At 50.8% G+C, this 20,512-nt stretch overlaps 1 protein-coding gene across 1 annotated transcript; it reads left to right on the forward strand.

Moving 5' to 3' along the window:
* The first annotated feature begins 10,655 nt into the window (after positions 1–10,655).
* KRT78 (keratin 78) lies at positions 10,656–19,033 on the forward strand. The gene is made up of 9 exons (XM_010964348.3): positions 10,656–11,065; positions 11,612–11,826; positions 12,866–12,926; positions 13,395–13,490; positions 14,329–14,493; positions 14,840–14,965; positions 17,665–17,885; positions 18,163–18,197; positions 18,279–19,033. The coding sequence occupies exons 1-9, from the start codon at positions 10,700–10,702 to the stop codon at positions 18,605–18,607; spliced, it is 1,614 nt and encodes a 537-aa protein (XP_010962650.2). The 5' UTR covers positions 10,656–10,699; the 3' UTR covers positions 18,608–19,033.
* Positions 19,034–20,512: the final 1,479 nt, after the last annotated feature.

The raw sequence follows: 20,512 nt of genomic DNA on the forward strand, positions 1-20,512 counted from the left end.
CACGTTCACACACAAACTCTACTTTCACTTTTACTTGTACGCATACACACGGAGACCTACGATCATGTACCTCTTTTCGCATTCACTCTCATTCCCTCACATTCATGACCAGCTCCCTGCAATACACTAACCGGCATGTATTTGCACACATGTTCACACACGTGTCCCTGCTCTCTTTTGCCCCAGGTCAGAAGGGCAGTTGTCCTCAGACAACAGTCAGAGCAAGAGTCCCAGGAAAATCAGCCTTTAGTAGGCTAGGCCAGCTCGTGACTGGGGACTCAGAATGATAGTAATTAAAAAAAAGCTAATAGTTAGTGCGTACCACCCTGTGCTAAGTGCTGTTCTGAGCATTCTATGGGTATCATCTTGTTTGACATACACAGAAACCCTATGAAATAGGGACGATTATCCCCTTGCTATAGTTGAGAATGCAGAAGCACAGAGAGGTTAAGTCACTTGCCTGAAGCCACACAGCTAGTCAGCATTGGAGACAGCATCTGAACCCAGGCAGTTTAAGCCCGCTGGGACTCCTTCTTTTTTTTAAATGAAGATCTTATTTTTATTTTTATGTAGGGGGAGGTAATCAGGTTTATTTATTTATTTATTTTTAATGGAGGTGCTGAGGACTGAACCCAGGGCCTTGTGCATGCTAAGCACGTGCTCTACTACTGAGCTATATCCACCCCCTCAAGACTTCTTAAAGTCTAGAAAAATGCCCAGAAATCACTAGGGCTTTAGGTCCCCATTTGGGGACCTGTTTGGGGGGTCTCTGGCCTTACATCCCCACCAGGCGCCAGGGAGGCGGTGGCAGAGAAAGGACTTCAGGGAGATCACCATCAGCCCCTGCTTCTGATCCACCTACTGCTGCCACGCTGGCTCTTGCCGGCCCCAGGTCCCGTTCCAGTTGCGAGAGCGCCGGCCGCCTGCAGGGGGAGTCAAGAGTGGGAGAAGCCGGGCTCCTGCCTGGAAGGGAACGCCGGGAACGGATCTGTGCCTGGAAAATCCTGGAAACACGTCTGGGATCAGGACTGGATTAGACTATACCGTCCACCGAACGGCCGGCTGGCTCCCGCGTCTACGGGGTGCGCGCGTGAGCACTTGCAGACGCGGTTTCCAGACTTCTCATCAGTGGACTTGATGAGAAGTCCTGAGAATCCATGCGAGGGAATACTCTGGGTCATTCTCGACATGAATCCTTCGATTAAGGGTCTATTTATTGACACAGACAGGGTGAAGCTGGCTAGAAATCTGTAAGTGTAATATGATCTCACTTCTGGGAAATACATATTTATAGGAATAAATGGTGTTCACATTATGGTAGAATTTAGCACTGTACTAGACATATGAATATATATATATATAGACACACACACACATATATATGTAATCATAAGATGCAAACTACATAAGGGTGTAGCTTTTTATCTTTTTCGTTTACTACTTTATGCCTAGTGCTGGAACAATACTTGGCATGTAGAAAGTGTCCAGTAAATATGGGTTGAATAAATAATGAAAGGTATTTACATATGGAAAAATCTGGAAGATTATACACCAAAATGTTAATAGCAACGACTTCTAGGTGGTAGTATTTTGGAAGACTTTTATTTTTTCTACCTTTATTTTATTATCTGTTGTTTTAAATGTTTCAGTAATGAATTTGTGTTATTTGCATAAAGAAAAGGAAGTGCCACCAGCCTTGGGATCTTTTCTGTCCTCCACATCTTGAAAACAGGAGCCTAGACTTTAAGAAGCCAGGCAGTAGGTGGGATGGGACTTTTCTTTCCCCTCCAGTCGCCCACCCAACATCTTCCTGCCGGTCCTCTCCTCTCTCTGCCCCCTCCCTGCCCATAAGTTTCTGCTGGCACAGCTCCCTGAGCTTTTGTGCCACCTTAGCAGGTGGAGTCGCAGAACAATGGAGGGGCTGATGCAGGAGCCAGGAGAAGGTGCTGGGTAGCCCCCAGCATCCTCCCCACTGGGTAAGCCAGGGCTGCAAGCAGGCGACTCTGGGGCCAAGAGGAGCTGGGCTAATGTTGTAGCAGGAAGAAGTGAGGTTAGACCTGAGAACTTCCTGCCAGTAATAAGTGTCTGGAGCGGGTCAGGGAGGTCACAGAGCCAGTTTCCTTTTCTGGAAGGCGGCAGGTGCACTCCCTTCTCACCTGCAGGGGATTATTCCGTGTATCTCTGCATACTAAGCGCAGTGCTTGACGCTTAGAAGTGCCCAGTAAATATTACTGGTGGATGATAGCATGTATGAGCTTGTTGGGATGGTGGGGGTGTGTGGGTGGGGGCTTGGGGTCCTCTTTTTGGGTCTCTGTCCTAGTCTCATGGCTCTGTACTGCAGGATAAAATGAGTCCTGGCTTAGTGGGTTCTAGTCCTACCTTTGCTGTGTGCCCTGGCAAGTTGCTTGCTTTCTCTGGGCCTCAGTTTCTTGTGCTATGAAACAAGAGTGTTGGATAATATAACCGTTCATATCTCTGCTCTGATCTCCTGTAACAACTGGCAAGTATTATGCACACGTGGGGTCCTTTTGCTGTCAGGTCAATCTCCAGTTGTGTGGTATTGAGATTTTCTTAGCTAGAGTCTACATTCCTTAAGACTCAGTCTGTGTCTCCACGGCACATGCCACACAGGCTGTCCCGCCTTGCCCTGCCTTGCTGGCACTCGGCATGCTGCTGTCTGTGTTCCTTGGCCCAGTGACCTTCCCCTAACCTGGACCCAGCCAGTGGTTCCTGTCCTTGTCACCGCTGTGACTCAGTAGTTACGTGGAGGAGGGGGCCATGGTTTTTCCTTTTGGGGAGCTGGTGGGCTGCAGGGCAGAGGCATCAGTGGGCTTAGAGATAGATTGGACATTAGGAGGATAACTCTCAGGATAGATTGAGAGAGATGCCCACTCTCCGTGTTCCCCCTCCCAACCCTGCTTTCATTACTTCTCTTTTCTGGAAAAGAGGTTAAACCTCTATTTTCCCATCTCCCAGTCCTGACAGTGAATGCTGTTCTCATTTTATTTCTGGGTATGTGTGTGTTCGGGATTGGGACCATCTCCTCTTTTTGAGACAATGACTCCTAGTTACAGATGTGTTTGGTATCACAGTTCAGGCACGCTTACACAGACATACACACATAGGGAACACAATGTTGTGGTGTAGTATTAGGCCTTATCCCCTGTGAAGCACTCTGCTCGAGACCCATTAAATTGATTTCACTGCACACTCCTGGGTTGTAACTTGCAGTTTTGAAAATACTATTCTCTCCGGCTGAGGTTCCTTGGGGATGGGGGCAGAGATCCAAGCCCCGCCCCACGCCCCATGCCCAGGGCTTAGCTCCTTAGATGGCCATGGGTGGGATGCTGGGGAGAGAGGCTGAGAAAGGTCAGGGAGCTGGTCCAGGTAAACCCCACCTCCCAGTCCGAGAGCTCCTGCTGGGGCCTGGACCTTATTTTCCCAGGGTTGTTGGAATTCTGGGAACTTTCCCCTCAAAGTTGCCCCATGGGCTTTTGACCCTCTGGCGTGTGGGGAGGCTGTCCTTAGTAACGTGTCTCATAAATATTTGCCAAATCAAGATTGGTTGCCTGCAGCGGGAAACCCACTGAAACTGACTGCGTCAGAGTGCAGTGACTGCTGATGAGCAAGTCTGGACTCTTGGGTTTCTGGTCTGAACACTTCCCCCTTCCCTCTCAGTCTAGCCCTCTTCCCTCTCCCAGGCACCATCAGTTTGCCCCTAGAGGTGTGTTCCTGGCTCTCACAGTCTGAGACTGTTCCCTCCACGGGGAGGCCTCCAGCTTCCTCACCCTCGGCCAACTGGTGCTGGAGCCAGCTCATCGTGCAAACTCGCCAGAGCTAATCGTCCTCACCTCTGCCCGACTCTGCAGTCAGTGACATCATGTCAGTAGCTTGAAATCAGCCATGGCGGGAGTTATTTACACCCCAGGAAATGGCAAACATGACAAAACAGAGAGGTGTTGTCCCAACCCGGCGGATGGTCAGCTGTTACAGCAGGAGCACCTGCTGCCCAGCGCTGGGGCCCAGCGAGTCCCCTCCCCGGCCTCTCTCCCCCGCACCCAGCAGAGGGGAAGCTTCTGGTTCTCCATTGAATAGGGAAACACGTATACAGGCAAATTGCCAGAAGGAGTCTCAGAGGAGCGAGAAGACGACAGGATGCATTAGACGATCTGGGTCCTTGTCTTGGCTGGGCCTCTTCCTGTCTTTGAGATCCTGGGCAGTTGCTTTTTTCTTTTTTTAAATGGAGGTCCTGGGGATTGAACTCATGACCTCATGCATGCTAAGCATGCGCTCTGTCACTGAGCTGCATCCACCACCCTGGGCAGTTGCTTTTGTTTCTGCATCTGTAGACTGAACAAGAATAATACCCACTTCTCAGATTGTGGTGAGGATTAAAGAGGATGAAGGATCTACAGGGCCTGGCAGAGTGAATGGCACTCAGAGGGTCCTCAATAGCATTTTGAAAAGTGCTTCATAAAATGTGAGCACATTATACATGGGAAACGGCGATGACTCCAAAGTTAGAGTTTGGCATTGTCCCTCCGCGCTCTCACCTCAACCTGGAACTTGAAAACAAACATTTACATTCTGAATTCCCAGGCAGAGTTTTGCAAATGCTTCCTCTCCAAGGCCTCTGTCTTGGGAATGCCCTTCTTGGGGGTTTGGGGGCCTCTGGGCAAGGAGGGGCTGTGGAGGCAGCAGCTTGGCTCACCTATGGGACCCCCCTTCCCTGTCGCAATAAGCCCATTCTCTGGATGGGCACCACCTTCCTGCATCACCAGTGCAGTGAGGAGGGCAGGACCCGCCCCCAGCTCAGCAGGCAGGAGGGTACCAGGCAGAGCAGGCCACAGTAGGTGTGCTCTGTCTGGCCTGGGGCGGAGTGAGGGGCAGTCCTTTCATCCCCTCCCTCGCCTTCTGCCCCATCTGGCCAAGAGGGGTGTAATCCAGGCGAGATAGAAACTGGCCACGTCTGATAGGTGCTGCTCCCTCCTTGCCTTCACTGGCTTTGGGGAGTTTTGAACAGGGTCAGGATTGATCTGTGTTCTGTGTAAACCATCAGCACATGGAAGAACGCTGGACCTTTTTATAATTATGTTTTATTTGAATGTGAATTTGAAAACTTAGAACCAGCACACAAAAGCTACATCTTTAAGGATATTATTGCTTACGGTCAAGATAAGAAAAAAGTGAATTGATCACTTATATGTGGAATCTTAAAAAAAAAAAAAGGACACAAAGGAACTTATTTACAAAATAGAGACAGACTCACAGACACAGAAAACAAACTTGTGGCTATTAGCAAAGTGGAGGGATAAATTAGGAGCTGGGGATTTGCAGATACTAACTCCTACATATAAAATAGATAAACAACAAGGACCTACTGTATAGCACAGGGAACTATGTTCAATACCTTGTATGGCCTATTATGAAAAAGAATATGAAAATGAATATATCTGTATAAAATATATAAATGAATCACTATGCAGTACACCAGAAAATAACACATTGTATATATTTTTTAAAAAATTATTTTATTTTTTATTAACATTTTTATTGATTTATAATCATTTTACAATGTTGTGTCATATCATTGTTGATTACAGAAAATCAAAAATATTGTATAGTGTACTTCAGTAAAAAGAGAAATTGGTTTTGAATCAATTTAAAGAAAAATATTAAGTACTTCATTGTACCTACAGCATTACAGAATGGCAGGTGGTGGAGGCTGAATGGAATGGCTGATGTTTGAGAGATTCGGGAGATGCTGGTCTGAATTTGGCATGTACTTTCAGCTGCAAATTCCGAGCTGAGGAAAGCTTCCCTGGTGCCTCGTCAGGGGACATCATGGGCGGTCCGTGGTGGGGGAGGGGAGGCTGACGAAGGCAGAGACTACTTGAGCCTTTTCTGTCCAATTGCCCTCAAACGGCAGGACGGTGACCAACCCCTTCGTTGCCCGTGTGATAGCCAGGAAGATCCGAAGGGGTGTAAATAGCCCAGCCTCGTCTTGACCCCAAGAGATGACTTCAGTTGTCCCTGGAGTGCCAAAACGAATGCCTGTTGCTCCTGCTTGAAGAAGACACCTGGACCCATGAGACCTGTACCTGTATCTACGGTGGCGCCTCCAACACTTTATTGCACTGGCTGGTTTTCACACAGATTCCTCACCTCTCCCTGGCTCCCCTTCCAGACTGCAGATACCTCAAAGGCAGGGACTTCTATTAAATTTTGTTTAACCTGGGCTGGCGCGGTGTCTGGCTTAATTATGGTAGTGCTTAATTAACATTGATCAGGGATGAATATTGAGGAAAGGGTTTCACTTTTGGATCTGCTGTGTGACCTTGGGTAAGTCATTCTATGTCTCTGGGTTAAGGTGTCTTTCAACACTGACATTCCTAGGTCTCTGGGAGGAACACAGTGAGGGAGTTGAATGTAAGACTCTGGAGCCCAACTGCCTCTGTGCAAATCCTGGCCCGGCTGCTTACTGGCTGTGTGGCCTTGGGCAAATTATTTTTTCCCTCAGAGCCTCCCTCTGTAAGGTGGTGGTAATAATAGGGCTCATAGAGTTGTTACAATCAAATATGTACTATATGTAAGGTTCTTAGATGAAAGTACAGCCAGGTGGATTCCCCAACAGCTGAGCAATAGCATCCAAAGGACATACACTGGGACGACGTCAAACTGCAGAGGGAGGGTTTCTGGTGGCATGCCACAGGGCTCTGTCCTTCTTTTCCTCCAAGACAATGGATCAAGTTGAATAGAAGACTCTCTCACTATTGCACTAACATTCACATCTGCAACCAGGGCAATCCCTCTATTCTTCCCCCTGTTCTGTGTATTCTTCATGGGACTGTGTATTCTTTCAGGGTGGGGATGGAGCCTTATCCATCTTATAGTTCCTTTATCATTTAGTTCAGTGCTCAGCCCACAGCAGGAGCTCAATAACACACACGCGCACGCACACACACACACACACACACACACACACACGACCGTATTTGCATGCTCCCAACCCTGGGGCGGGGGGCATGGGATGGGGAGTGATCAATGCTTTGGAGAACAGAATTGAGAGTTACGAGGATCTCCAGAGGTTGAAAATGGAAGGAAATCAACAAGATGGAATTGAATGGGGAATCATTCACTTATCAAGTATTTACTGAGCACCTACTGTATGATAGGCACTGTTCTGAGTGCAGAGGATACAGAAGTGAACAAAGAGACCAAACCCCTGCCTTTGTGGAGCTGACATCCTAGTGCAGAGAGAATGACAAACAAAACGGGTAAGTGAGGTATATGGTATATTAGGAAGTGCCAAGTGCTAAGTGGAAAGAGACAAAGCAGGGAAAGTGATAAGAAGTGTCAGAGGAGGGATGGCCTCAGTGCTGCAATTTTGGTTTGGGGCAGCCCAGGGAGGTGACTTGCAGCTACATGGGGGTCTGGGAAGGAGCATTCCAGGAAGCGGGAACAGCAAGTGCAAAGGCCCTGAGGCAGGAGTGTCCTTGGCATGTTTGAGAATAAATTAGGGGTTAAACTAGTTTAGGCCCCTTTCATGCTTTGTACTTTTCTCTCCTTGTCATAATTGCAGTTAAATACTTGTCTGATTACCTGTTCAGTGTCTGTTTCTCTACTAGACCCTAAGCTTTCTTGGTGCAGGGGCTGGGTCTTGTTCTCTGTTAAATTCTTAACTCTCAGCACAGGCCCTTGCGCCCAGAAGGTGTTCAATTGCATTTTGGTGAGTCAATGAATAAAAGGGCTTCTGGATCAAAAAATCAACTGCACGAGCAGAACAGGCTTGAGAGCAATTAGAGAGAAAGAGGTTGAAAAGTCGTAGCTGTGGCCAGGGGTGAACTTAGGATAGGGCAGTAAGGGAAGGGGCTGCCGGGGAGCGACAAGAAGCTGCGCTGGCCAGGGGCATTCTTGAAGGTGGGACCAGGGTGGGCAGGGGCTGCAGAACATGAGGTGTGATTGAGGATGGTTGACTTGGAGCAGGGGGTGTGACCCATTCAATAGAACCCATTCTATTGCACTTTGCAAACCTTGGTACTTTTTCTGCTGCACGATTAGGATCCCTTGGTGTAACTTTGTGTGCAGGAACAAATCACTGAGGCTGTGAGGGGCCTAGCATTCAAATCTCGAAACCTTTTTGTCATTTTCTCCATCACTGCATGATTTTATTTTTTTTTAAATTGGGGAAGACATATGTTACAGCAGTGTTTGAGAACTCAGGAATTCAAGAAGGTCCTTGGGTGTAACTGTCATGGAAAAGAATTCATCTCTTAGAACAAGTACTTATGGGTGCCTAGAGTAAGCCAGACCCTGAGTTGGATGGAGGGGTGGATAAGACAGACATTGCGGAGACATGATCAAAGGTTTGTCTAGTGGACTGCTCTGTGGGGCAGTGATCTGAGCTAGCTGGGGGCCCTGGCTCCAGCCTGATCAGCTGTATTGGTGGCATTGAGCAAGTCACTGAAACCACAGAGTGCTGGGTCAAAGCAGGCTTAGAGCTCATCTGGTGCAATCTGAAATTACTCAAGGGAGCACAGACTTTGCACCCTGCCCTATGTCCTGTGGGTTCTCAGAGTTCTCAAGTGTGAAATGAAGGCATTGGACCAGAGGGCCTTGAAGCTCTCTGGCTCTAATATTCTATAATATTACAAATATGAGGAAGTTCCAGGGAGGTAGATTAGGCCCTGTTCCAAGTGTGACCTCTGCCTTCCAACCTCAGTACTGATGGGGGCAGTGGGATGGTGGAGTCCAGTCCATGGAGATCTTTCTCAAGAACATTTAAGGAAGGAAGGCATCTGGCCCTCCTTGCCTCTGCAAAGTTGTCCCCAGAGGGTAGAGTCTGGAGGTGGGTCCTCGATGGGGTTCAACCCGTTTCCCAGATTCTCTTTCTGGACTCCGAGGCTGCTCTGTGCTGCCTTCCCTCTCCATGGTGTAACTAAATCTCTGCTAGGATCCTTTCTTTCCTTTCTTCCTCACCTGGGCCTTCAGTCCCTTGATTGGCTTTTTTTTTTTTTTTAATTTCAATGTACTTCAGCAAAAAAATCAATTACTTAAGTAATTAATTAAATTTTTAAATTGGAGTGTAGTTGATCTACAATGTTAGTTTCAGGTGTACAGCAAAGTGATTCAATTATATATACACATACATATATTTATTTTCTTTTCAGATTCTTTTCCATTATATCTTACTATAAGAAATTGAAGATAGTTCTTCTACAATAGTTCTTTGTTGTTTATCTGTTTTATATATAGTCACGTGGGTCTGTTAATCCTCGATCACCTTTATTCTTCCCACAGAAGGCTTGGCCTTTTCTCCTTGAGGTCATCTGTCATTCAGTTTCATTCTGGGATGCTGCTGGATGAGGCTAGGGGAAGGAGGAAGGGGCTTCTAATCCTCTGGAGGGAGGGGAGATGCGCTCACCATTGCCTGGCCTGGGCGGTGGAGTATCTGTGGGACTGTTCACATTGCTAGGACTGACTTCCTCATAGCACATCTCTTGAGTGTTTATTATGACGAGTCTGTTTGTCCTGGCTTTGAGCTGAATTATCAAAAGTCCCAGTATCCCAGCTTCATAGTGTATCAGGCTCTAAGAAAGACGGGGGAGGGACAGGAAGAAATAGCCATCCCTCCATGTAAGGAAAAATCTTAGAAATTTCTAAAAATCAGAGCTGCCAACCGTCCTTGCCAGCAGAGGGAGGGCATCAGTGGAGGCGGCTGGTGGGAGGCTTACTAAATACTACATGAACCTGGAGCTCCTCTAATTGGTAGACTCCCAGGGCAGAGACGGAATCTATCCTGTGGGGAACCTCAAAACTCCTGTTTCTGCTCCCAGTCCCCAGGGAGGAGTATGTTTTTAAATGTACATTTTATTTCGGAGCCTGGGAGCTTCTGATGGGTGAGCTGACAAATGCAGTGTTGGACCCAAGTGGATGGGCCTGGTGCTGTGTGTTTGTGGAAAGGGACACAGGCTGGGCTTAGAAATGCTCCATTCACCACGATTCTAGATGGAGATGCCTGCTCTGAGTGGGGTGGCGCCCCATGGATAATTGCTGGGTTGGGCAAGAGGAGGGACTTGGATACCCTGTTTTTCTGTTTCATTTCCAAATCCTGGAGTGTCTTTTAGCCAACGAGGACAATAACACCTCTGTTAACCTTCTGCAGTGCTGCAATGGCTCTTCCTTCTCCTCCTCTTGTACGTAGATCCTCTCTTGAGAAGCTTCACTCCTCTGTCCATCATCAGCAGGGCGCTCAAGTGCTCCAACTGAACCCTCTTCATCTTCTTCTCCCCTTGAATGTGCCTCCCTTCTTCTTCCCTATCTCCTCCTCCAGGAAGCCTTCCTTGAATGACCCTCCAAGACTTTGCTCAGGGCTGTCCCTCCCCATCCCCCAGCACTGAAGTCCCAGTCTCTGGCTGCTTCCTGGTCTTTGGGAAGTGCCCATCCCTCCCGTAGCCTGGGTGCTTTGAGGGCAGTGTCTGGGTCTCCTCCTTGGGCTCTGCACGTGCTGGGCACCTATTCTTTAGGCGTGTCAGAAGAGGTCAGCTGGAGCCAGTGACAGACACAGTCAGGTCAACAGCATCTTGCTCTCCAAGGCCCAGCCCAGGCACGGGAGGGGATAAAAGTCTTGTGCTGGGGCCTCGGGGCAGGAACTCACACACCTTGACTGTCTGCAGCTGTGAGACCATCAATCTCTGCCATGTCTCTCTCTCCCTGCCGGGTCCGGAGGGGCTTCAGTGCTCACTCAGCCTGTTCTGCTCGCTCAGGGGGCCGAGGCAGGGGTGGCTTCAGCAGTAGGAGCCTCAGTTCCTCTGGGGGCTGCCGAGGAGGCTCTCGTGGGAGGGCCTGGGGGTCAGGGGCAAGGCTAGGGGTACGGTTTAGGGAGGGGAGCGCTGGGCCAGGACTTTCTCTGTGCCCTCCCGGAGGCATCCAGGAAGTGACCATCAACCAGAATCTGCTGACTCCACTGAAGATTGAGATCGACCCCCAGTTCCAGGTGGTACGAACTCAGGAGACCCAGCAGATCAGAACCCTCAACAATCAGTTTGCTTCTTTCATTGACAAGGTGAGGGTCAACTCAGCTAAGCTTCTGTCTCTGCGCCTCCCTTGGAAGAGCTGTTCTCGATGGACTTGGGAATGGGGGAGTCTGATCTCCTACCACTTTTCTGATCACTTCTGCAGCAAGGAAGTCCCTCCTGTGGTCTAACTGGACTCCCTCTGGTTATGCCAAGGCCCTATTTAATTATTTTGAAATTCCTTTTTAAATTTATTTTTTATTTTTATTGATTTTTAATTGAAATAGAGTCAGTTTAGAATGTTGTGTCAATGTCTGGTGTGTAGCATAATGTTTCAATCATACCTGTAGCTACATATATTCGTTTTCATATTCTTTTTCATTGTAAGTTACTACAAGATATTGAATATAGTTCCCTGTGCTATTTGAAATTCCCTTTATACAAATGTTATTCTAATTCACTTAGTGTGGTTGCAAATATTTATTAAAGGCCTAAAAGGCTCCAGGCTGGCTGGAGGGTTGCTGAGGATTTGCTTCCCAGAGGCTGTGCCCAGGGAGCCCGGCGGGAACCTCAGGGCCCCTCTGTCTGTGCTGCAGGTGCGGTTCCTGGAGCAGCAGAACAAGGTCCTGGACACCAAGTGGCACTTGCTGCAGCAGCAGCGGGTGAGTGACAGCCCCCAGGGCCTGGAGTCTTTCTTCGAGGCCTATGTGGCCCAGCTCAGGAAGTGGCTGGAGCAGCTGCAGAGAGACCGAGAGGCTCTGGACGCCGAGCTGAAGTCCTGCCAGGACCAGGAGGAGGAGTATAAGGCCAAGTAGGCAAACCATCACGTCCCCGCGGGCCTGGGTGGGGTCCGGGAAGGCTTGGATCAGGCTGTCAGCCAGAGGGTCTCCCACTGCTTGGCTCCCAGAGACACAGGCCTGGCCTCCCCGCCAGCCCCTGTGCATCCCCTCTGAGTCTGGGCGCCCACCTGCTGCAGGTGAGACGCCCCGCAGGCCCTGGTGCCCGGCCAGAGAGCCTTGGTTCTAGCAGGCCCCAGCTGCGAGGACCACAACTCTGGTCAAGGCTGGGAGGAGCTTACTGAAACAATGCCTCTGTGGGTTTTTTCTTGAGAAATTCCTGTTGAGCAGGCTGTGGGCTACAGTGACTCAGATATTCTCTGGTCAAAGGTGGAAGGGAATCCACTTAGTGGGACCATCCCCTGGTCTGTGGCGTGATTCACAGCTGGGCTGTGGTTCTGGGCTCCCCTTCCAGGTCACCTGGTGGTATAGAGAGAGCCCTGGACCAACAGGAGGGTTGGGTTTGGCGACCGTGAGCACAGAATAGCTGTGTGGCCTTGGGCAGGGATTTCTACCTTTCCCAGCTTCAGTTTCCATATCTGTAGACCAGGAAAATGTCACCTGCCTTTCTTACCTCCCAGAGCCATTGGGAGGATGCGATGTGAGGTGGAGCAGGCCCTCGGAAGAGCCCAGGATTGGGGCTGGGACACCTGGGTTTTAGATCTGCTTGGGCCACCTCGTTATCTATGACTTGGGCACATCATGTGATCTCTCTGATACAATCCAAAATACCTGCTTCAGATGATGATTGTGAGTGGGAAGTGAGAAGTGTTTGAATACGCCTTATAAATGTGACGTAGGGTGGCCTTATGTCATTAAGGGGACGTGGGCTGAAAGAGTAAGGGACATAAGACATGATAAAACTTCCAGATGGAAAAGAAGCAGGCTGGTCATGTGTCCTGCCTTAGAGCATCTAAAGGCAGACTGGCATTTTCAGGGAGGTCATGCTTGGAGGAGGGGCACGGGCTCCGATCTCGGGACCTCAGGCAGGACTCTTCTATGCTTACTTGGCAGATATGAACGGGAGGCTCACAAGCACGCCACGGTGGAGAATGACTTTGTGGTCCTCAAAAAGGTGAGGGTGGGGTCAGCTACTCTGCCTGAATCCTAAGCATCCACAGTTCATGGAGCCGGTTCTGGGCTGGGAGGGCCGTGGGTGGGAATCCTCATGCACAACATGCTATTACACTGCCTTCAGGGACCCCCTGGGGAAATGGGACATCTGTGTAGACACAGAGACCCCAGGACAAGATCTGATTGAGGGGTTGTGTGACAAGCTCTGGATGTCATTGCGGTAGAGGGTGGGGAGGTAGTGGAAGAAGTAGAACTGGTTGGGATGAATCAGGGAAGGCTTCCTGAAGGTGGTGTGGGCCAGTGTCAGGCTAAAAAGGGGGCAGGGCAGGTCAGGGCTGGAGGAGGAAGAAATAGGTCTTCAGAGATGAGTGTGGGGGTGGATGTTGGGCGGTGTGTAAACTGAACTCCTGAACCAGAATAGGACCCTGAAAGAAGTAGGGGTATATGATTTCTGTCTTCTTGTCCCCAGGATGTGGACGAGGTTTTCCTGAGCAAGATGGAGTTGGAGGGCAAGCTGAAGGCTTTGAGCGAGTACATCTGCTTCTTGAGGCGTCTATATGAAGAAGTGAGCATTCTTCAAGGGCAGAAGTGATGGTCTGCCAAGAACTGGAGGGAGCGAGGGACAGGAACAGGGTGGGCAGGCTCCCGGTGGCTACAGTGGGAGTGGCCAAGAGGTGAAGCCTGGTTAATGTGACTTAGATCCCGGTCATTCAGTCATTTGACAAAGAATTACTGAGAATTTACCATGTGAATTGCTAGGTATTGGGATGTAGCAGCTAATAACCAGACAAAATTGTGAAGCTTGCTTTCTACTGGGAGACAGACAATAAAAAATAGACTTAGTGAATAAGTAAATTACATAGTATGTTAGAAGGTGACAAATGCAATGGAAAAGAGGAAAATTAGAACAGAAAATGAGGATTGGAAATGTAAGGGGTAGGGCAGGTGGCAATTTCAAATAGGGTGGTCAGGGTGGTCTTATTTAGAAGATAAAATTTGAACAAAGATCTGAAGGAGGTGAGAAAGCCACACAGCAGGGAAATGGAGATTCCAGGTAAAGGGAGCCAGGAGCCTGCTGGTGTCTTTGAGAAAATGTAAGGAGGCCACTGTGGCTGGAGCAGTGGGAGTGAGAGGGAGGGGAGTGTGATCAGAGAGTGATGGGGACCAGGTGACTTTGGGCCCTGCAGGACATATTCCTTTATTGTCCGGGAGTCATTGGACAGTTCCTACTTTCAGATAAGGACACAGCCCTGCAGAGGGCAGGGCATGCTCAGTGCCACCCTGCGTGAGTGAGGGCTGCCCCCAGAGGAGGGGGCAGGATGTCAGGCACTCTGCCCACCTGCCTGGGGGAAAGGGGAAAGGAAGCGGTGGGGTGGCGGACACTGAGTCAGTCTTTCTGGCAGGAGCTAAGCCAGCTCCAGACCCAGGCTGGTGACCTGTCCGTGGTGCTGTCCATGGACAACAGTCGCTGCCTAGACTTCAGAGACATCATCGCCGAGGTCCGAGCCCGGTATGAGGAGATTGCCCAGACCAGCAAAGCCGAGGCCGAGATGCTGTACCAGACCAAGGTGCCAGGGCTATGGGCAAGCACCGTGCTGGGGAAGGCTGGGTCTCCCTCCCGCCCGCAGGGTGGTCATCCACCTCAGCCCCACTGGGCTGTTCTGATAACCTCCCTGCAGCTCCAGGGCTGGGTGGGCACTATGCTTCCCTTCTCCTGGAGGGAGGCAATGCAGGGAAACCACGGGCGACAAGCCCGGACTTCCTCAAGCATATCCCACCATGTTCTGGTCTCAGCATTTAACCCACAGCCCAAATGTGAGGAGGCTGAGAACTGGGGCCATGGTGTTTCTTATTGTCTTGGGGTCAAAGGTGAGGGTCCTCCCCAGTGATGGTATCACCTCTGTCCCCCCTCAGTACCAGGAGCTTCAGGCGTCTGCCCAGCTTCACGGGGACAACATGAAGGAAATCAAAGCCCAGATCACTCAGCTACAGCAGACGATTCAGAAGCTGCAGAGTCAGATTGAGAACCTCAAGAAGCAGGTGAGGGTCCCAGAGCCCCCAAGGCCTCCGTCTCACTGCTTCATGCCAGGGTCACTGCTGGGTTTGTGTGAAACCTTGATAACTGGCTGGAACTTTGGCTAATTTGGTGGGGAGAGAACTTCAAGCCCCACTTAAGAGGAGTCCAGCCCTCCTCCTGTGGACTCCAGCTGCACTGGCTCCGCACAGCCAGCCCCGGCCCCAGCCCTCATGCCGCATTCTGTGTACATGTGTCCTGGTGTGCTTCTTGCTTTCGGCAACTTGGGGAACAGTGTTAATTTCTCTCTTTTTTCATCTCTTCTTTTGACACTTACTCCTTAAGCCCAGCAGGGATTCTAAGGCTGTGTGCTGAAATTCCTGGTCCCCTGCTGGGGAGGGTGAGAGCCAGGACCTCAGGGAGCAGGAGACACGGGCAGTACGGTGGGGCACCGAGGCCCCCTTGGGTCGGGGTGGAGGTGATGCTGTGGTGCCTGCGTGGGAGGAGCAGGGAGAGGTGGAGGAAGAGGACGGCAAGGCAGCGAGGTGGTTTCCAGCTCCTCCTGGAGAACCTACTTTAGATGTGAAGATTATGATTTTTAAGTTTTCAAGTGCCTTTATGCTTACTTTCCCAAAAGCCAAAGAATCGTTTTTTTGGGATCAACAGAGGGTCGAGAGCTGAGACCACAGAGTCAGGTGGTTTCCTCAAGCACTTCGGCCTGACCCCCAAGCCACTCCCAAGCAGGGCCCCCCAGGGAAAGTTCTCGGAGCACAGAGAACTTTCATTCAAAGGCCAGACTCCGTCCCTGTCCAACCTGACCTGCTCTTCTTTGGAGTATGAGGCAGCACCTGAGATGAAGGTGACCAGGTCCTATTACTCAATTTGCTGCCACAGTGTTTTGCTCATAAATTTAGATTTTTTCCTTCGGAATTTTCTGGGGTGTCTGATAAGATGCAGATTCCTGGGTTTCCCGGCAGAAAGAGGGAATCTGTCTCTAAGTGTGGAGCCCAGAAACCTGTTCTCTCAACCAAGTTCATCCCGGTGATGGTGAAGAGTGTGGAGTCTCAGAGCCCAGCGGCCAGTACCTAGGAGAGTCGCTATGTCCCCACGACTGGGAACCACAGTCCCCCCACATAGCAGGGTGCCTTTCCTGGGAGAATCCCTCTTGGGGACCCAGCCCCGACCTACTCCTCCTTTTCGTGCTCAAGCCTGTTGAACTGGGGCTACGGTAAGAACGGTGGACTGGACGTCAGCTGCTCTGGGTTAAGGTCCCAGCTCTGTCACTTACCTCCTTTCTTAGTCACAGTTTCTTCATCTGTGGAATGGAGACCGTGTTCCCATTCATAGGGTGCTGGCATGGGAAGTGAGTAATGAGAGCTTATTTTTAAAAATTTTTATTTAAAAAATTTTAATTGAAATTTATACATATGTATGGCTGAATCACTACGCCGTACACCAGAAACTGACGCAACATTGTAAACCGACTACACCTCAGTGTGAGCCTTTAGGGGACGCCTTCTCTCCTGAACCCAACATGAGGCTGAATCAGCTCAGCGGCGGATTAGACAGGGATGTTGTCCTTCCTCTGGGAGTTTTCTATCAGATTGGAGACGTGCGCAGAGGATGGATTTTTCAAATCTAAAACTGAGGTCCACGGTTTGATAGACTCTGACAACAGCAGGACAAAGTATGTGATGAGGGGCTGTTCAACATCAAGGACCTCGTGGCCCTCGAGAGGAGACTTGTAGCTAATGACCCATACAGGACAGGAGGAGCTTCAAGAACCCTGGGAGAGAGAAGGTGCCTCAGGGAAGGTGCTGAGGTTGGGGATGGAAAGAAACAGGGACGATCACGGGAGGAAGTGGCAAAGGAGGTGGCCTCGTTTCCTGTGACTACTGTCACGAAGTACCATAAACCCGGCGGCTTGAAACGACAGAAATTATTCTCTCAGTTCTGGAGGCTAGAAGTCTGAACTCAGGTATAGGTGGGCCATGCTCGCTCTGAGGGAACTGGGGGGCTTTCTTCCGCGTATGGTCACTGTGTCACTCCAATCTCTGCCTCCATCTTTTTTTTTTTTAATTGAAGTATAGTCAGTTTACAATGTTATGTCAGTTTCCGGTGCTCAGCATAATGTTTCAGTCATACATATACAAACATATATTCTTTTTCATTTTTATTTTTCATTATAGGGTACTACAAGGTATTGAATATAGTTCCCTGTGCTATACTGTATCAACTTGCTGTTTATCGATTTTGTACATGGTAGCTAGTATCTGCAAATCTCCAGCTCCCAATTTATCCCTTCCCACCCCGTCTGCCTCCATCTTCATACAGCATCGTCTCTGTGTCTGTCTCTGCGTCCTCTCATTGTTTTCTGGGACACCAGTCACTGGATTGAGGGCTCACTGTGAATGCAGGATGGTATCAGCTTGAGAGCTGTAACCAATTACGTCTGCAAAGACCCTCTTTCCAAATAAGATCAGGCGCTGAAGTTCTAGATGAACATGACAATTTTGGGGACACTATTCAACCCACTCCAGGCGTTTAGGAAGCAGGAGAGGCAGTATCTTCCCTCAGACCTAGAGGAGCTAGAGGTGGCCAGGAATAATTCTGAGCTCATGAGATTATGGTTCATCTCAGCCTTGGAGTTAGATCCACAGTAGGTGCTTTGGGAGGCTGCGCGGGCTTACAGCCGCTTTCAGCCTCGCTGCTACACCCCATCCAGAACGCCAACCTGGAGGCCACCGTCGCTGATGCTGAGCAGCTTGGGGAGCTGGCCGTCAAGGATGCTCAGGCCAAGGTGGCCGAGATGGAGGCTGCTCTGAGAACCGCCAAGCAGGACATGGCGCGGCTGCTGCGCGAGTACCAGGAGCTGATGAGCTCGAAGCTGGCCCTGGACATCGAGATCGCCACCTACCGCAAGCTGCTGGAGGGCGAGGAGAGCCGGTGAGGGCCGGTCAGAGGGCCCCCGGGGATGTCACCGAGGTGGGGGAGGAGGATGCAAGGTCAACAAGCACTCTCCTTGCTGCAGGGGATGCTGAAAGATTTCCCGATGCTCGGAGCCCCTGAGGGGCACCTATTTTGTTCGGAGGGATTTTAAATTGGGGACTGGGGGTTTTATCTGCTCCGAGGGTAGTGAACTGCTCTAGAGGCTTAAAACAACTGGGGACACATTCCCTGCAGCCCTTCTTAGTGTTTCTTCCTCTCGTTCTTTTTCTCCCAGGATGTCTGGGGAGTGCACCAGTCAGGTCATTATCTGTGAGTATCGGGGAACTTCAGGAGAGGGGTCCCCACAAGGAGTCGAGGACTCTGCTATGACTTTGGTGTCTTTCTTGGCAGCCATTGGAGGAGGCAGCACTGCTGTGTCTGGAGGAGCAGGTGGTGGCCTGGCGGGCACTTGTGGACTCGGAGGTGGGAAAGGCAGCTTTGGGTCCAGCTGCTCCAGTGTCGTGACCGGAGGCTCTAGCATCGTGACTGGAGGCTCCAGCATTGTGACTGGAGGCTCCAGCATCATGACTGGAGGCTCCAATGTTATCCTGGACTCTGGGCAGGGCCCTGTTTTTGGCTCCTGCTCTGTGTCTGGCTCTGGCTCCGGCTCCGGCTCCACCTGCCACACCATCCTGAAGAAGACGGTTGAGTCAAGTCTGAAGACATCCATCACCTACTGAGTGGCTCAGAGGTCCCTTGCTCCCCCTGGCCTCCCCCATCCTCATCAGCCCCATCCCTGCAGGGCTGGCTCTGTGTCCACTGCCCATAGCCCGAGCCAGCCCACAGGGGACTCTGCAGAAGTCAGCCGGATTCCACCTGCCTGCTGTTCCAGCCTTGCTCTGCATACTGATTTGATAGCGCCCGGTCCTCCAGTCAGCCAGCCTCGTCCTCTCCTCTCTCCACAGCCTTCCACTGGGCTGGGAAAGCTCCTGGTTCGGTTGGTCAGACTGCATCCCCATCCCAAGGGAGAGGCCTGAGGCCCACTGACCAGAGCCTGGGGGCTGGAACCGAGGGGTACTGCCCTCATCCTCTTGACCTGCCTCTGAGCCTCCATTTATGTATTTCTGTCCATTTATTTCCTGTGAAATAAAAGCAGCATCCAGTTATCCCTGCACTGGGTCTTCCTTTCTCCTTGCCACCCCTCCTTCCCCTCCTGTAAATTTTACTGAGTGCAAACCATACCCCAGACACTGTGCCAGGACTGGGTCTACTCTGACAAACAAGACCAAACCCATCGTGCCCTCCTCCTGGGTTCGGTGCCTCGGTCACCCTTTCTGTTTCTTGTGTCTCCGGCGTAACCTCTTCCATGCATGAGAGCCAGCTCTTCCTTTCTGAAGCTCTTGGTTTCCAGGGCCAGAGGCTGGCCTCCTGCAGCTAATTCAGTCACCCTGGGTTGGGAGATGGGGATTTGTGGAGAGGTCCTTTTGTGCTCTGACCCTTCTTCCGATGATGCTCTGGCTCCAGCTCTACCCAGGGTGGTAAGCCTCCATCTCTCACTTCTGAGCTTTAAACTGGCCTTCTGCCAGGCAGGTTAATTATTCAGCACTGACGTTAAGCCGTAGCCTTAAATATGTGTTCAAAGGGCATTTAGAGGACAGGCTGAAGGGCAGAGACGAAGGTTCCCCATGACAACGTGCAGCTTCTCTGCCACTGCTTCTAGCAATTCAGCTCTGCCCAGGCTTGCATGGCTCACCCAGCAAAGCAAAAGCTGTGCAGCTGCCCAGCTCACTCTCCTCAGGAGGCCATCTGTGGAATATCTATGGCTGTTTGGGTACCTCCTGTGGGCATCTCACTCCTCACCCCAGTCAGCTCATCAAGGGATCCCCTTTGCCTTCCTCTATACTCCCTGGGATGCCCTCCAACTCCTCCAACCCCACCGAACTTCTAGTATCTCTCGTAGCTTCCTCCTGGTTAACTGCCCACAGCATGCTCTATTCTTGACCCAGGACAGCCTCCTCCATCCACTCTTCCTTCTTCCCAAGTCTGCACCAGAATTTCCTCTCCCTGGAAAACTTCCCCAATTCCCCGTGTCAGAAGGTACCAGAGCCTCCCTGTCCCTGGAACAGCCTGGCTGCACCTGTTGCTATCCCTGGCTCTGCTTCTGTCCAGTTCTGGTCTCGAACTCAACTTCCCTATTAGCCTGGGACCTCTGGGCAGGTTATTCTCCTGCATCCAGGATGGGGCTCAGCAGCTCAGCTTGTGCCCGGGGGCTCTGATGGGGACTTGGGATCGGAACTATGTCCCATCCCCCTGCCCCTTCGCTCTCATCCTATCACTGGTCCCGTCTGAACATGACCGTGGAAACTCCTCCTCCTTCTCTCTTCTGCAGGAAGCTCTACTGAAAGCCAGGACTGTGGGCTGGGTCACCTTCTCCCCCTCCCTCGCAGCAGCCCATCGGCTCCTGCACTGCTCCGTCCCTCTTCCCCTCTCCACCGGGTCCACCCCCAGCACCAGGACCTGAGCTGCAGGAGGTCACGCCATTGCCCCCTGCTTTAGGGGGAGGCCAGCCCTTTTCTCAGACCCATGGGTCTCTCCATCAAAAGTATCCAAGGAGAAGCTTTTCAGCCTTTGCCTTCTGTGAAGGA

The sequence above is a fragment of the Camelus bactrianus genome, chromosome 12 (assembly GCF_048773025.1).
Source record: "Camelus bactrianus isolate YW-2024 breed Bactrian camel chromosome 12, ASM4877302v1, whole genome shotgun sequence".
Lineage (NCBI taxonomy): Eukaryota > Metazoa > Chordata > Mammalia > Artiodactyla > Camelidae > Camelus > Camelus bactrianus.

Bases quoted from the DNA above. Each gene is read 5' to 3' on its own strand.
- KRT78 (XM_010964348.3), top strand. From the start codon at position 10,700: ATGTCTCTCTCTCCCTGCCGGGTCCGGAGGGGCTTCAGTGCTCACTCA. The intron at 11,827-12,865 runs GTAGGCAAACCA...CTTACTTGGCAG, and splicing joins GAGGAGGAGTATAAGGCCAA to ATATGAACGGGAGGCTCACA. The intron at 17,886-18,162 runs GTGAGGGCCGGT...TTTTTCTCCCAG, and splicing joins CTGGAGGGCGAGGAGAGCCG to GATGTCTGGGGAGTGCACCA.